General features: G+C 37.8%; 1 protein-coding gene across 1 annotated transcript in view; it reads left to right on the top strand.

Moving 5' to 3' along the window:
* tnrc18 (trinucleotide repeat containing 18) overlaps positions 1–14,823 on the top strand; it is a 78,947-nt gene that overhangs the window by 49,618 nt on the left and 14,506 nt on the right. The window contains 7 exon segments of the mRNA XM_051106912.1: positions 1–76; positions 4,723–4,968; positions 6,500–6,538; positions 6,541–6,902; positions 7,299–7,427; positions 10,518–10,695; positions 11,512–11,629. The exon segment at positions 1–76 is cut by the window's left edge and continues 185 nt beyond it. Coding sequence (XP_050962869.1) covers positions 1–76; positions 4,723–4,968; positions 6,500–6,538; positions 6,541–6,902; positions 7,299–7,427; positions 10,518–10,695; positions 11,512–11,629 — 1,148 coding nt within the window.

The following is a 14,823-nucleotide window of genomic DNA, read 5'->3' as shown; positions in this document are numbered from 1 at the left end:
GAGAGGAAACATAAGCACTTTGCTTTATTGCTACAGGAGGCAGGAGTCAGCTCCTCTGAGGACTCATTTGACCAAGGTTAATAAAGCATACCTCACTATGCACAGAATCGAGAAGGCAGCCTCTCGGTTTTAGCTTCTTTTTATTTTATTTTTGGTCTGTCTTGTATTTTTAACCATGACCATTGGTCATGATGACATTTTTCCTGAGAAGCCATTTTTAAGATGCTTGCGTCAGAATTTGCTACCTCACATCCAGTATATAATATAATCGGCTCTTGTTAGAGTCACTTTGAAATGGTTTTACTTTTTATATATAGGAATGTCTTGCCATTGTGCATTAAAATGTGTGTGGCTGTGTGGAAAGTGTTCTTTATTGTATTGCAGTTTGGTACCCAAGCTTTATTAAACATGCTGATTTCATTTTTACTGAAAGCAAAGAAATGCCGTGTTCTCTGTCTCTTTCGCTACATCTCCTGCTGTAGAGTGTTAGATTGCAACGCTCCACACTCCTGATTTCCTCTGTTGTTCAAATATCCCTTTCATCAGTGAAGAGCTGTCACAAGGAGGTCTTTGCATAAATTCAGTGCTGATGAGATTCATTAGGCCAGATGACTTTGAGAAGCATAACTAACTACTTGTTAGGTTCTTCAAAGAGATCAGATGTTTAACATATGAGAAACTGGATGCTGGTTAATGCTTTGTTTTTACAATATTGCATACATTTATCATTTTAATTGGTGCCATGAACTAATATGAAACTGCTGGTAGTAGATCATGCTACCATTGTACCTACTCTAAAGTCACTAAATCATCATGCACACAATCAGAACTTGTAGAACTTTAAAGTTTAACCTGCAATCTTGAACTGTTCCAAGAAGTGTTTTGGGATGGAGCATTGTGGGATATTTGGAAAATAGGGAGCTCCCTGATCTACTAAAAAAAATGAATAACCTAGCTTCTCTAGACTGCTCGCTCTCTCCCTGCAGCTGCTTGGCCACCCCTCCACCTCTGACCCCTTCTCCTACCCATGATGCTTTTGAATGTCTATCGGTCTGTGCGTTTGCTTGTCCTGCCGCAACAAAATAAGAAGCAAAGGGCTTGGCTGGGAGTAGGGCAGCCAGCTGTTCAGCGTGAGGTCACTATCCATGTCACCTGAGCCTTGAGCATTGTTCTGTAAGTAGGCCACCACCCTCTTTTGCTGTGACTTCTCAATAATTTCTACTAATTTGTGCTTACACTGTTACAGAACCAAAACACAAACAAAACAGACTGGATAACAGACGAGGTGTTGAAAATGCCTTTGTAACATGCTCACCTCCTGTTACATGCCTCAAGCCATGGTTATGTTTGTATTTGGTGGAAAAAGTATTTTGTTATGTTTTTAAATTTGAGGAGATCTCCATTTTCTCCTTCTCCTTCATCTTCTCTTCCTCCCTTTCATTCTCCTTCACCTTCTTCATCTCCTCTCTCATCACCTTCTTCACCTTTACCACCTCCTCCTTCACCTTCACATTCTTCTTTACCTTCATCTCTTCTTCACCACCTTATTTTTCATCATTAATAATTTATTGGTTTAGAAGCTTTCTACATCTGCCAGATTTTATTTGGTTTGTGTGTCATTTTTATGGATGTTGGATGTTGAATAGACTTCTGTATGATTAATGCTGTGTGCACACCAAACGCAAATAGAAAATTCTAATCGCGTTATTGGTCTAGATTAGTAGCGGGAAGAATTTAGCATCTATTCGCATCTTTGCATTGACTTTTTATGTAATGTGCTCCCACAAAAAATTTGATTTTGTTTTTGGTGTGACCTCCAAAGCAAAATCAATTTGTGAGTCAAAAATTTGCATGACGTTGTCGTGCAAGCCAATCAGTGAAGAACTTAATGACACGTCAAAACAACAACTGGACATGTCAAACTGGACATCAGTGATTGGCTTGTGCGACAACACATCATTCAGATTTTCCGCTCAAGTAAAATTTTTTGAAATTGCACGGAAGACATGATGTCAAACTGGACGTGTCAATAAGCTCTTTGCTGATTGGCTTGGGTGACAACGCATCATGTGAATTTTCTGCTTGATTTGAATTTTTTGAGCTTGCACGGAAGACAATGTCAAACCGGACATGTCAATAAGCTTTTCGCTGACTGGTTTGCGCAACAACACAGGCAAATTTTTCGCTTGGACAATTTTTTGGACAATTTTTTTGAACTAGCGCTGAAGACACGATATCAATATAGACGTGTCAATTAGCTCTTCGCTGATTGGCTTGGGTGACAATGCATCATGCAAACTTTTTTCACTTGAGATGATTTTTTTTTTTTTAACTTGGAAGACACAATGTCAAACTGGACGTGTCAAGCTCTTTGCTGATTGGCCTGCGTGACAACGAATCATGCAGATTTTCCACTCGAGTTTAATTTTTTTTTTTTTTGTTTTTTTTTTTAACTTATGCTGAAGACACGATGTTAAACTGGACATGTCAATAAGCTCTTTGTTGACTGGCTGAGGGACAACGCATCATGCAAATTTTCCGCTAAAGTTGAATTTTTTTGAACTAGCGCTGAAGACACAGTATCAATATGGATGTGTCAATAAGTTCTTCGCTGATTGGCTTGTGCGACAATGCATCATGAAAATTTACGCTCAAGTTGATTTTTTTTTTTTTTTTAATTTATGGAAGACTTGATACATCTATTCACATCTTTTGACAAATTCACATCTATTCGTGTCTTCTACTTTGTGTGTAATTTGCTCGGTGAATAAATAGATTTGCTTTGGTGTGAACATACCATAAGATTATGTATAAGATTCAATTATTTTGATTGAGTTTTATTACTATTTTACCTTAATGACAAAAGGCTATGCCTGGTTTGTTTGTTTGTTTTATTTTTCATGATTTACCATCAAGGAAGTAAGGTTTGAATTAAAAAAGAACAACATAACCATGGCTGAAGAGGTTAATGGTCTGAGTTGAGTCTCAGGAGCCATGGAGGACTGTCCTCACAGAGCCTGCTTTGTGTTCCTCAGCTTTCTTCTTCCTGTACACATCTTCTGCTTGCTGTCAGTTCATGTAATACACGCTTCAGGATTTAACGCTGTGGCGTCTATAAAATTATGTTCACAACATAACCAATCAAAGTCTTTGTCTGCTACAAAGTCTGTGTCTTTAACAAACTCACCTCTGGCTTCAGCTACTCACACCCGCACCGAAACATCCTGTGTCTGTTTCCATCACCAAACATGTTCCTCACCCTCCAAAGAATGAGAGAAAAGGGGGTGTTGCATAAAGTGGGTACCTACTGTCTTACAGTTAGTCCTTGAGAGTGTTTTTTTTTTTTTTTGTCCTTTATCAGTTTAGACAAGCTCTGAGCTGAAGAGGCTGTTAATAATTGATGACTTTCTTAGTCAGGGATTCTGCCAGCAACCTTAGCTTTCTGCAGCGCTTGTGGCTTATTCCTATTCCCATTTTTCCCTCAGTGATTCAGCTCATTCAGCACATTGGGCAAGGCCACTTTACTGGCTTCTCTTATTTGGTTTGGGCTTTCGCATTCCCGGCCCCTCTCGATTTGGAACGAGCCAGCAGCCATGCTGATTTTAAATCCTGCCCTAAAGCTCTGTAGGTTTGAAAGCTGCGCCTGCTAGATCCTGCCTACCCAGCTTAGTATATGCTGCCCGCATGAAACCAGGCTTTGTCCCTCACCAGTAATCTTGTGTAGTGGTGGGTGGGCTGCAGTATTTGAGCAAGAACACATTAATCTAGAGAAAGTCGGCTTCTGCGGTGCTAGATTACAATGGATACGTGAAAGTGAGAAAAACACTACTGCTGGCAGAATGATGCATTAGTGCTAGTAATCTAGTATTCATAGCTATGTAGATTGAATTTGATTGTTTTATTGTTCTACAAAGAGTACTAGCAGGGGAAAATGGTCTTCATATGTTGGATATATTGAGCTTTTGATTTAACAGAAGATGATTGAAATGGATAGTTCACACAAAAATAAAAATTTTGCCATTTACTCCCTTTCGTCGTTCCAAAACCTTGGAATTTTTCTAATGCAGAACACAGATATTTTGAAGAATGTTTTCTGTCCATGCAATGAAAGTCAGGTCTTAAAAAACATTGACTAGATCCAATTAACTTCCACTGTATGGACATAAAAACATTATTCAAATTATGTTCAGCAGAAGAAAGAATCTCGTACAGGTTTGGAACGACTTGAGGCGGAGCAAGTAATGACTGAATTTTTATATTTGAGTGAACTTTAAACCTGGACAGTCCTGGAGGACCAGTGTCCTCCAGAATTTAAGTGTCTCGATTAACCCACTTGTCTGTACACTCTTAAAAATGAAAGTTCTTTATCTGCACCAACGATTCCATAATGCATGAAAGATTCTTAGGGTTCTTTAGATCATGTTCTTCACGCTAAAAAAAAGTGGACCTTTTAAGAACTGTTCACCTAAAGGTTCTTTTTAGAACCCCAAAATGGTTCTTCAATGGCACCTTATGGAACCTATGTTTTTAAGAGTGTAATTTACAAGAAATTCTGAACGCCTTTATTAGCTTGCTTGGTTTTGGGTTACACCAGTCCTCCAGGACTGGACTTGTAGAGCCCTGCTTTATATGATGGGATTTCACAGGCTTCACCTTCATCAATTTCTGAACCTCATATATTTTATCAAAAATCCTAAATGATTTTCTTCCCATTGTCAACAGAGTATTTTACCGAGCGGGATGATTATGAGGATGACGATGACGACGAGGATGAAGATGGGTATGATTTCGAGCTTGATGAAAGTGATGGCCTGTGTTCGTCATCTGTAGAAGAGAGCGGACTTGGTCTTCTGGCTCGCTTTGCCGCCAGTGCTATCCCGAGCCCCATCGTCACCAATCCGCTTTCCATCGTCCAGCTGGAGGCTAAACAGAAAGCCAAGAAGAAAGAAGAACGGCAGAGTCTTCTGGGTAAGGAAGTGGCTCCTTTCCTACACTCTTAGGTTCTTTAATCTCTTAAATGTGACATCAGCTGCTTTTCCAAGCCCGCATGGGACTTGAATTCCCAGGTGACAAGGTGATGCATTGTTATTGGCTGTCTTTTGTTGCACGGTGTCGTGCATGTGCGCCGGCGAGTGAGGGAATTGAAAGGTGCTGGCAGATGAAAAAACACATTGTGCTTGGAGCAGTCACTCAGTAGTGGTGTTATTCAATATAGACACCCATCAGTTGTGCCCCACCTTGAGAATGGAGTGTCATTATCCCCTCGAAGCATTTGTGTGTGTGTGTGTTTGCAGCGCCGCTTGCGCTCGCTGAGAATGTGATTCTGACAGGCCTTGCTTTGATGAGGTTGGGCTGTGATCCTGAGTGGGTACCCAGCAGTGCACGCGACAGGCCTGCCAGCGGAGACCAACAGCCCCCTTCATTAACTATTCCAAGACTACGTTCGGACTTAATTTTGCTCCCACATCTGGCCCTGTTTATATCTTACATGTGCACATTATATTGTCATTCTTCGTTTGCAAATGAGTTGACCACATGTAGATGGCTTAAATTATAGCAGATGGTCTAGTATTTACATTACTGGTGTGTTTTCACTTTATGCGCATATACACTACCAATCAAAAGTTTTTGAACAGTAAGATTTTTTTGTTTTTAAAAGAATATTTTTACAATTTAAAATAACTGCTTTCTATTTGAATATATTTTCAAATATAATTTTTCTGTAATTTCAAAACTGAATTTTTAGCATCATTACTCCAGTCTTCAGTGTGACGTGTTCCTTCAGACATCATTCTAATATGCTGATTTGCTAGTCAAGAAACATTTATTATTATTATCAATATTTAAAACAGTTTAAAACAGAGTACATTTTTTTTCAGGATTCTTTGAGTAGAAAGATCCAAAGATCAGCTTTTATCTTAAATAAAAAGCGTTTGTAACATTATACACTATACCATTCAAAAGCTTGGATTCAATATATTTTTTTGGGAAAGAAGTTATAGAAATTAATATTTTTATTCAGCAACAATGCTTTAAATTGATCAAAAGACATTTGTAATGTTACGCAAGATTTTTAGTTCAGATAAATGCTGTTGTTCTGAACTTTTTATTCGTCAGTGAAGCCTGAAAAAATTCTACTCAGCTGTTTTTAACATAATAATAATAATAATAATAATAATAATAAAAATGTTTGAGCAGCAAATCAGAATATTATAATGATTTCTGAAGGATCATGTGACTGGAGTAATGATGCTAAAAATTCAGCTTTGAAATCAAAGGAATAAATTACATTTTAAAATATATTCAAGTAGAAAATGTTTAATTTAAATAGTAAAAATATTCCAAAATATTTTTGCTGTACTTTGGATCAAATAAATGCAGGTTTGGTGAGCAGAAGAGACTTCTTTACAAAACATTAAACATCTTCATGTTCAAAAACTTATGACTGGTATTGTGGTTGCTTTAGTAATAACTAAAAGTTACGTCTTCTGAATTGTAGGTACAGAGTTCGAGTTTACAGATTCTGAGAGTGATGTAAAGATGAGAAAAAGTTTCCGTCTCTTCTGCATGGCAAACGGTCGGCTCCTGAGCTTCCGCACTTGCCGCCCGCGAGCGTCATGCGTGACGACTCCAGCCCCAACAAGCGTGGACGCAAACCCAAGAAACCCAAGTCTCCACGGGAGTTCAGTTTTGAGCTTACCGCTGATGGGAGCGAAGACGAACAATGGACGCGGAGGAGGAGCGAACGCATCTTTCTTCACGATGCCGCCCAAGCCAACCCCATCTCCCCGTCCAGCAAAACTCCTCTTCCACTAACTCCCAAACCTACCCGTGGGCCCAAACCATCCCCGCAGAGTCCTAAGGAGCTGGCGAAAGGCAAGGAAGTGAAAGACCCCAACAAGGTAAGTCCTTGTTTTATTGATGTAGATCAAATCCTATGTGCCAGACCCAATGAAACAGTAAGGGCGCTTGATACCAGCAGGTGTCCTGCTACATTTGTCGGACAAGAAAGCCTCCCACTGTGAGTGTCATGTTGTTGGACACAAAAGGATGACTGCTGCTTGCCAGGCTACAATTACCAGCCATCACCGTTCCACCCCCCGAATCCTCCCTTGCTTTTTTTATTTATTTATTTATTTTCTTATAGGCTTCAGTACATGTTTGCTTGTCTTTCCAGTGTTGGTGAATGGTTGTAATGTCTGGGAGAACTGAGCTCGATTGTGTCATGCATTTGTATGAGGCTTTTCACTCTAGTCCGTGCTGATGGTTTGGCTTTGTATCTGGTGTGAATGTTCCAGAAGAAGAGGATTAAGGAGACCCCCCTATGTCTGCCCCCACCTCAGCTCTCCAGCACACCCTCGGACAGCACCGGAGCTCTCCCTGTCAGCCCAGGGCGCAAGAGCAAGGTGAAGCCCAAAGCCAGAGAGGTAACTACACTAACATTGCAATGCTTATAAGTGATAAATTGCCTAATATTTGACAATATTTTGGTTGATGAGCAGACATGGTAGAAAATTAGTCAATTCAAAAATCAACTGGGAAATATTTCTATGTTGTTATTAATATTATAAAGCTAATGTTCTATTAATTTACAGTTGAAGTCAAAAGTTTACATACATCTTGCAGAATCTGCAAAATGTTATTTCACCAAAATAGGAGGGATCATACAAAATGCATGTTATTTTTTTTATTTAGTACGGACCTGAATAAGATATTTCACATAAAAGACATTTATAAGAGTTGAATTTATAAAAATGACCCTGTTCAAAAGTTTACATGCACTTGATTCTTAACTGTTCTTGAGTGCCTTGTTTGTCCTGAACAGTTAAACTGCCTGCTGTTCTTCAGAAAAATCCTTCAGGTCCCACAGATTCTGTGGTTTTTCAGATCCATTTGTTTTTGAGATTCACCTTTTCACACTGAGAACAACTGAGGGACTCGCATGCAGTTATTACAGAAAGTTCAAACGCTCACCGATGCTCCAGAAGGAAAAATTATGCATTAGAACTGGGGGGTGAAAACTTTTGGAATTTGAAGATCTGGGTAAATATAACTTATTTTGTCTTCTGGGAAACATGCAAGTATCTTCTCTAGCTTCTGTAGGGCAGTAAAATATATTTTTAAAAAAAATGTTTTTGAGCAAAATAAGAAAAATGTACACGTCTCCATTCTGTTCAAAAGTTTACACCTCTGGCTCTTAATGCATTGTTTTTCCTTCTGGAGCATCAGTGAGTGTTTGAACCTTCTGTAATAGTCGCATATGAGTCCCTCAGTTGTCCTCAGTGTGAAAAGATGGATCTCAAAATCATACAGTCATTGTTGGAAAGGGTTCAACTACACAAAAATGCTGAAAAACAGTATTTGTGGGACCTGAAGGATTTTTCTGAAAAACAGCGGGCAGTTAAACTGTTCAGGACAAGCAATTCAAGATTCAAGAACAACTATTACGAAACAAACTATTAAACTATTATGTAAACGTCTTTTATGTGAAATATCTCATTCAAGTCAGTACTAAATAGAAAAATAACAAGCATTTTGTATGATCCCCCTTATTTTGATTAAATAATTAACCTTTTGCAGATTCTGCAAGGTGTATGTAAACTTTTGACTTCAGCTGTATGTAGGCTCATGCAGTTGTATTAAACTTTTTTTAAACTTTCAATATATCAAAAATCATAGAAAAGGAAATGCATCGTGGTTTCCACAAACACATTAAGCAGCACAACTGTTTTCAACATTGAAAATAATTAAAAATGTGACCTGTGCAGGAAAAATGAATCACAATGAGCAAAGTAGTTTTTTTATTTTTTTATTTTCACAGTCGTCTTTTAAAAAAAAACCTTCAAAATTATGTATGATTTGTTGTAATTGACCAAAAATGACTGAGCTACACCTGCTTTGAGTTGATAGTCAGCAAAGTCAATTGTGAGAAATGTTATCTCTTAATAAAAATTAGAATGAAGATGCAAATAAACAGTAGAACAAATATAAGAAACCAATTAAATAGTACATGAACTTTTTTCATCTTACATCTAAATAGAAGCATTCAAGTTAGAAAAACAAGTAGCTAATCAAATGTAAAAATCACTCTAGTGTATTCATTACAAATAGATGGAATATAATAAAACAAAAGCTGTTCAATCAAGAGCAGTAAGTAATTCCCTCTTTATTGTTAGATTAAAAATAATGAGACATACAGCCTATATATATATATATATTAAAACCTACTGTAATGCACGGGTCTAATATAATGTTATACTTCAGATGCTTTTGCCCAACAGTTAAACAAATGTTCATTTAAGACATAACAGATTATGTTTGCATGAATACTCGCCAAGACAGATTTTGTGAAATTCTCTATCTCTATCAGGATTGCGCACTGTCAAATAAAGCTAATTTTAGATGTTTAATTACCATTCGGAGCATTGTGAATGCTAGACAAGGTCTTAATTTTTTTGCCTGTAGGTCAAAAATTAGCCTGTGCACATTCAGACTCTTGCCAGCACAGGTCACAGGTTTCTTAAACAGCAAAACGGTATATTAAAATCATTTCTGAAGGATCATATGACACTAAAGACTGAAGTAATGGCTGTTGGAAATTCAGTTTTGCCTCACAGGAATAAATTACATTTTAAAATGTATTCAAATAGTAAAGTTATTTTAAATTTTAATAATATTTTTTTTCTTCCATCTTGGTGTGCACTTGGAGACTTCCTTCGAAAACAGTCATACCAAGCCCAAACTTCTGAATTATACTGTTTATTTATTATATATTTAAAAATATTCTTCTGTTGCATTTGTTAGGTCTGCCTTAACACTTTAAGTACATGAAACACATGATGCACTGTGTATTAACTCACTTTTTTAACACGACACAAATATTTGAAACGGACTTAGTGTTGAGCAGCCATTTTGTGCTACGCCAAGGAGAAACAGTGAAAGGAATTAGAATAATTTTACCTGGCAGGCTCAAGGCCTATTGGGAGAAGGCTTGCATTTAAATGAGTCGCCCCTTTCTGCTCCCCTGTCCCACTGTGCTTGGGCCTGCTCTCAGTACCCACCATGACCAAAGGGAGGGAGGTGAGATGGGGAAGGAGAAGGGGAGAGAGAAAAGGGGCGAGTGCAGTGAAGCAGCAAGCCTAATTAGACTGCACACTCAGCGGGAAAGCAGTGAAATTAACCAAACGACATCTCGCTCCATACATTTCTCCGCCCCTTCTGCACAATTTATTTATTTCTTCTGGAGATAAATCTCCGCCGCATTTTAAAACTCTCCGCCGCTGCTATTTTTTCATCTTATGTATAAATCACGTGTTATAATGCACGGCGCAGAAGCTCGGGAACTCCTCCGGGTATTTGCCGCATTCGAAATCAAGAAATCCTACATCTCGTGAGCCGAGCTTGTCACTCATCTAAATGGGTTTTACTGAATCAATTCTCCTCTAGTAAGCACATGGGTCTCATCTTTAGAACTGAACCAACAATGGCTCAGTGTTCAATATTTCATATTGTCACAGGAATTGGGGCAAAATGTGCTTGAATTCCCCCAGCAGGCTCGAGGGAAGGGCGGTGCTGTCAGTAAACTGATGGAAAGTATGGCTGCTGATGAGGACTTCGAGCCCAACCAGGACAGCAGCTTCTCCGAGGACGAGAATCCCCCTGTGAGCGCTCAGCCCGAAAGGCCCTGCACCCCCGGTGAGACGCTTTCACGTTCCCTCTTGTCAGCAAGGCCGCAGAGCTCTTCCCTTCATCGCTCCCCCGTTTTTAATTGCTGTTTTACGACTAAATCAGACTTCATTTTCTTGTCCTTGCATGCAATTAAAAGTGAATGTCTTTTGAATGACGTGAGGGAGAGATCATTTCACAGCCTGTCTTATCTTAATCCAGCATTAAAAATCAGAAAATTGATTCAGGCTGATTGCATTCATACGTTAATGGGACGAGCTGAGAGTTACTGCACGCGTTAGCTTCACTTTAAAACCTTCTGAGCTGCTCACTACCTACATTGATAATATCATAACCATCATGAAACTTCGCAAGTAACCGTTTGGTCACAATTCACAGTTGTTCACAATTGATTTCTGTAGAGCTGTGCGACACTCTTATAAGCACAGAAATACATGGCACATCAATTTTGGGGATAGTATTACCTTTTTATTATCTTAATTGAATTCATTTTAATTGATAGATTTTTTTTTTTTTCTTTATTAACCTTGTAAAAATGCATTCTGGGATTTACTTCACGATTAATACATGCAATTCTGTCTTAGAATTTGGCTAAAATGCAGCATCTTGGAGAGCAGTGTAATTAAGTTACCTTTGGGAACAGTTTTCACATTAAAAAGCTGCATCCATAAGCAGCTCCGTCGGTTTTAGAAGCTATTTTCTCTAGCATTTGCAGTTATAAGAAGGTGATGAGATGTCTCAGGTTTTATTTAGTAGCACAAGTTTCAGCATGTCTCTCTTCTCATCTCCCTCTGTTGTGTTTTTTTTTAATTTTTTCACCCCCAGCCCCTCGGAACTGTGTCATTAACAAAGATGAACTGCAGGATGGGTTACGGGTCCTCATCCCTATGGATGACAAACTCCTGTATGCCGGCCACGTCAGCACGGTTCACTCTCCTGACATGTAAGAGACCCCCTGCCCGAGCTGTTTTCATTCTCTTTATACCCTCTGCTGTGTCTTCTGTGCTGTTTGTCTGTGCAAGAATCACTTATAGGCTGCAGTAGCTGTGTTATAGAAAAATATGTGCATAATATTGTGTAAATTGCAAAGGGGAAATACCGAAAACTGCTTGCGAACTTGCATTTAAAATAACATTTCAACAAAATCGTAAGCAAACTGTTCTATGAATGGTCAAATAGTCAAAAAAGCTTATATTTCAAGTTGGTCCAGCCAATGCACATGTGCATTCCCAAATATGTGTTTCAGGACATTGACTGTTTCTATGGGAACCTGCAATTTGCAACAGAGCTGCAGTGACGCGATAATATTACAAATTGGCAATTAGCTATTTTTATTAGAAAGTGGGATTTATTATGCCTTACATTCTATGACGTTCTATAATATGAGTCAACTGTCTTGGTATATATAACAGTCTTTGTCAGTGTTGGGGGTAACACATTACAAGTAACGTGAGTTACATAATCAGATTACTTTTCCAAGTAACTAGTAACGCATTACTTTTTTATTTTACAAGAAGAGTTACTTTGTTTTTTTCCCCATTCATTGACTGACAAGTCTCCCGTCCCCATGTTGAGAGAAATCAGGAGTAAGTGCAGAGGCGTTGTGTGCGCTGTGAAAACTTTGTTACTGTAGTTCTAGGCTAAATGTGGCCATGCGTTATTCATCTCACAGATCCAGTATTCCTCAAAATGAACAAAAACGGAGAAATGCAAACTCAGAATATGATGCAAACCTGCACTAATTAAATACGTTAACACAAATATCCTTTACGTATTTAATACCATTTTATTAACCAATGTCTTTGGTGCTGACCTTTGAAGATCCAATTCAACCATACTAATAAGTAAAAATTACTTTAGATAAACTAACATTTGTGTTTCTTTTTTTTTGTTGTTGCTGAAGTGTGTTAAACTTTCTTCTCTTGTGTTTTACTGTACAGACATTAATTTAACTTTTCCTTCAGTCTGAGGCTTATTCATTGTACTTTTGATGTGAAAGGGCTTTAACTTTTGCCAAAAATAGAACTTTTTATATTAAAAACAAACAGGCAAGCCCTGCCCAGATTTAAAAAGTAAAGCAAAAGTAACATAACGCATTACTTTCCATAAAATAACTAATGTAATTAGTTACTTTTTAGGGAGTAACGCAATATTGTAAAGCATTACTTTTAAAAGTAACTTTTCCCAACACTGGTCCTTGTCAAAGGTACATTAAAGGGATAGTTCACCCAAAAAATGAAAATTCTGTCATTAATTACTCACCCTCATGCTGTTCCAAAGACCTTTGTTCATCTTCAGAACACAAATTAAGACATTTTTGATTTAATAGGAGAGCTTTGCATAGACAGCAACACAACTTAATGTTCAAGGCCAAGAAAGGTAGTAAGAATATAGTTTAAATAGTCCATGTGTTCCAGTTGTTCAACATTTTATGAAGCTGAATACTTTTTGACTGAGATGGAAGAGAAATTGTTGGAAAAAAAAAAAGTCATTGGGCCTCATTCATGAAACTAAATATAGGAGTAAATTCTGAGTATTTTGCACGTAAAACAGACCTTCCCGAAAACTCGGATTGACAAACGCTTCGTAAACATCCGATTTGATAGTTAAACGTGTTTAATGAATTCCAATCATTCACAAATACAAACAATTCGCTCATGCACGCTCATTCACAATTAGCATAATCCCCACCGATGAATTACAGCTGTGCAAATTGCGTGTCCAGGAACACAGTGGAATATTCTGGTCTACTTTCTCAAGTTTGGCTCCAGTATATTGCATAAATGCAAAAATGACTAATAGCACGGTGGTCAGGAGAGCTCAGTGCTCTGCAAAAAAAAAAAAAAAAAAAAAACACCTGCAAAATAAGAAAACATCTTTATCAGTTTGACAGCACACGTGCTGCAAATACTCTCAACACAACCAAATATAAAAACATGCTGCAGATACGCACAGACCACATTGGAAATGTTTAAGGAAACCGCAAAAACTTAAGTGTTGAACCTGGCTGGGACATGCTTAGCATCCTCTAAAAAGTGTGATTTCTGTTTATTTTGACATCCTGATCATACGGTTTCTAGCTAGTTTCTGTTGTTGCAGCCTGTTTTTGTATTTGGTTGTGTTGCAAGCATTTGCAACACATGTGCTGTCAAACTGATGAAGGCGTTTTCTTAATTTGCTGGTGTTTTTCTATTTGCATGTGTTTTTTTTTTTTTGTTTTTTTAAATTGCAGCATATTTAGCACTCTCAACCATATGCCAATAAATATTCAGTAACGTGCTATGATTTGGAATATCCGTGGTGGCTAGCATCTCATTTTCAAGAATTTTACCAAATATAAAAAAAGCAGTAACCAGTAATATTGACTTATCCATTGTTGTAAGCAATCGTACAAGTTGGATGGTTGGTCAGTATTTGTCCCGCCCCTCCTCTATTTACGTTTTACAGTTATCAACTCAGCTGCAAAAAAAAAAAAAAAATTCAAAAAGAGGGCAAGGGCAAATGAACTTGTTATACTTGTAATGAATTGTGGCAGTGCATTAAAATTCAGTGTCATCAGTTTGCTAAAAAAGAACACTAAATGTTTTTCTCACCATTTATATGTGGTAGGGAGCAGCACTACATTTCTTTCATACCAGCTTACATTTTAAAAATACAAACTTTTTCATGATTTAGGAAGTTTACGTCAGAATGGCTTTTACACACAAATTCCTTCTGCCCGTGTTTCATGAATGAGGCTCGTTATTTTTGTTTTTGCACACAAAAAGTATTCGCTTCATAACATTATGGTTGAACCACTGATGTCACATGGACTATTTTAGCAAAGTCCTTACTAGTTGCGTTGCTGTCTATGCAGGATCAAAAAGCTTCTGAAGATGAACGAAGGTCTTACGGGTTTGGAACAACATGAGGGTTTAATGGCAGAATTTTCATTTTTGGATGAACTATCCCTTGAAGTGAAGTAAGAGAAGTTACTGCAACCCTAAAAACAAAACTTACAACAATGATGGTTATGTAAAATGACCTTAAATAGCCTAATTGAAATTTGAGGTGTTTGATGCACTTACAAATTAAAAGTAAAGGTGTTTCATTCTAGGAAAATACATAACAGTGCAAAAAAAGGTAGCACAAATCCCA

Source organism: Labeo rohita, chromosome 3, assembly GCF_022985175.1.
Source record: "Labeo rohita strain BAU-BD-2019 chromosome 3, IGBB_LRoh.1.0, whole genome shotgun sequence".
In the NCBI taxonomy this organism is placed as follows: Eukaryota; Metazoa; Chordata; class Actinopteri; order Cypriniformes; family Cyprinidae; genus Labeo; species Labeo rohita.
Note: the sequence above shows the minus strand (reverse complement) of the source record. Positions and strands in the feature narration are given on the sequence as shown.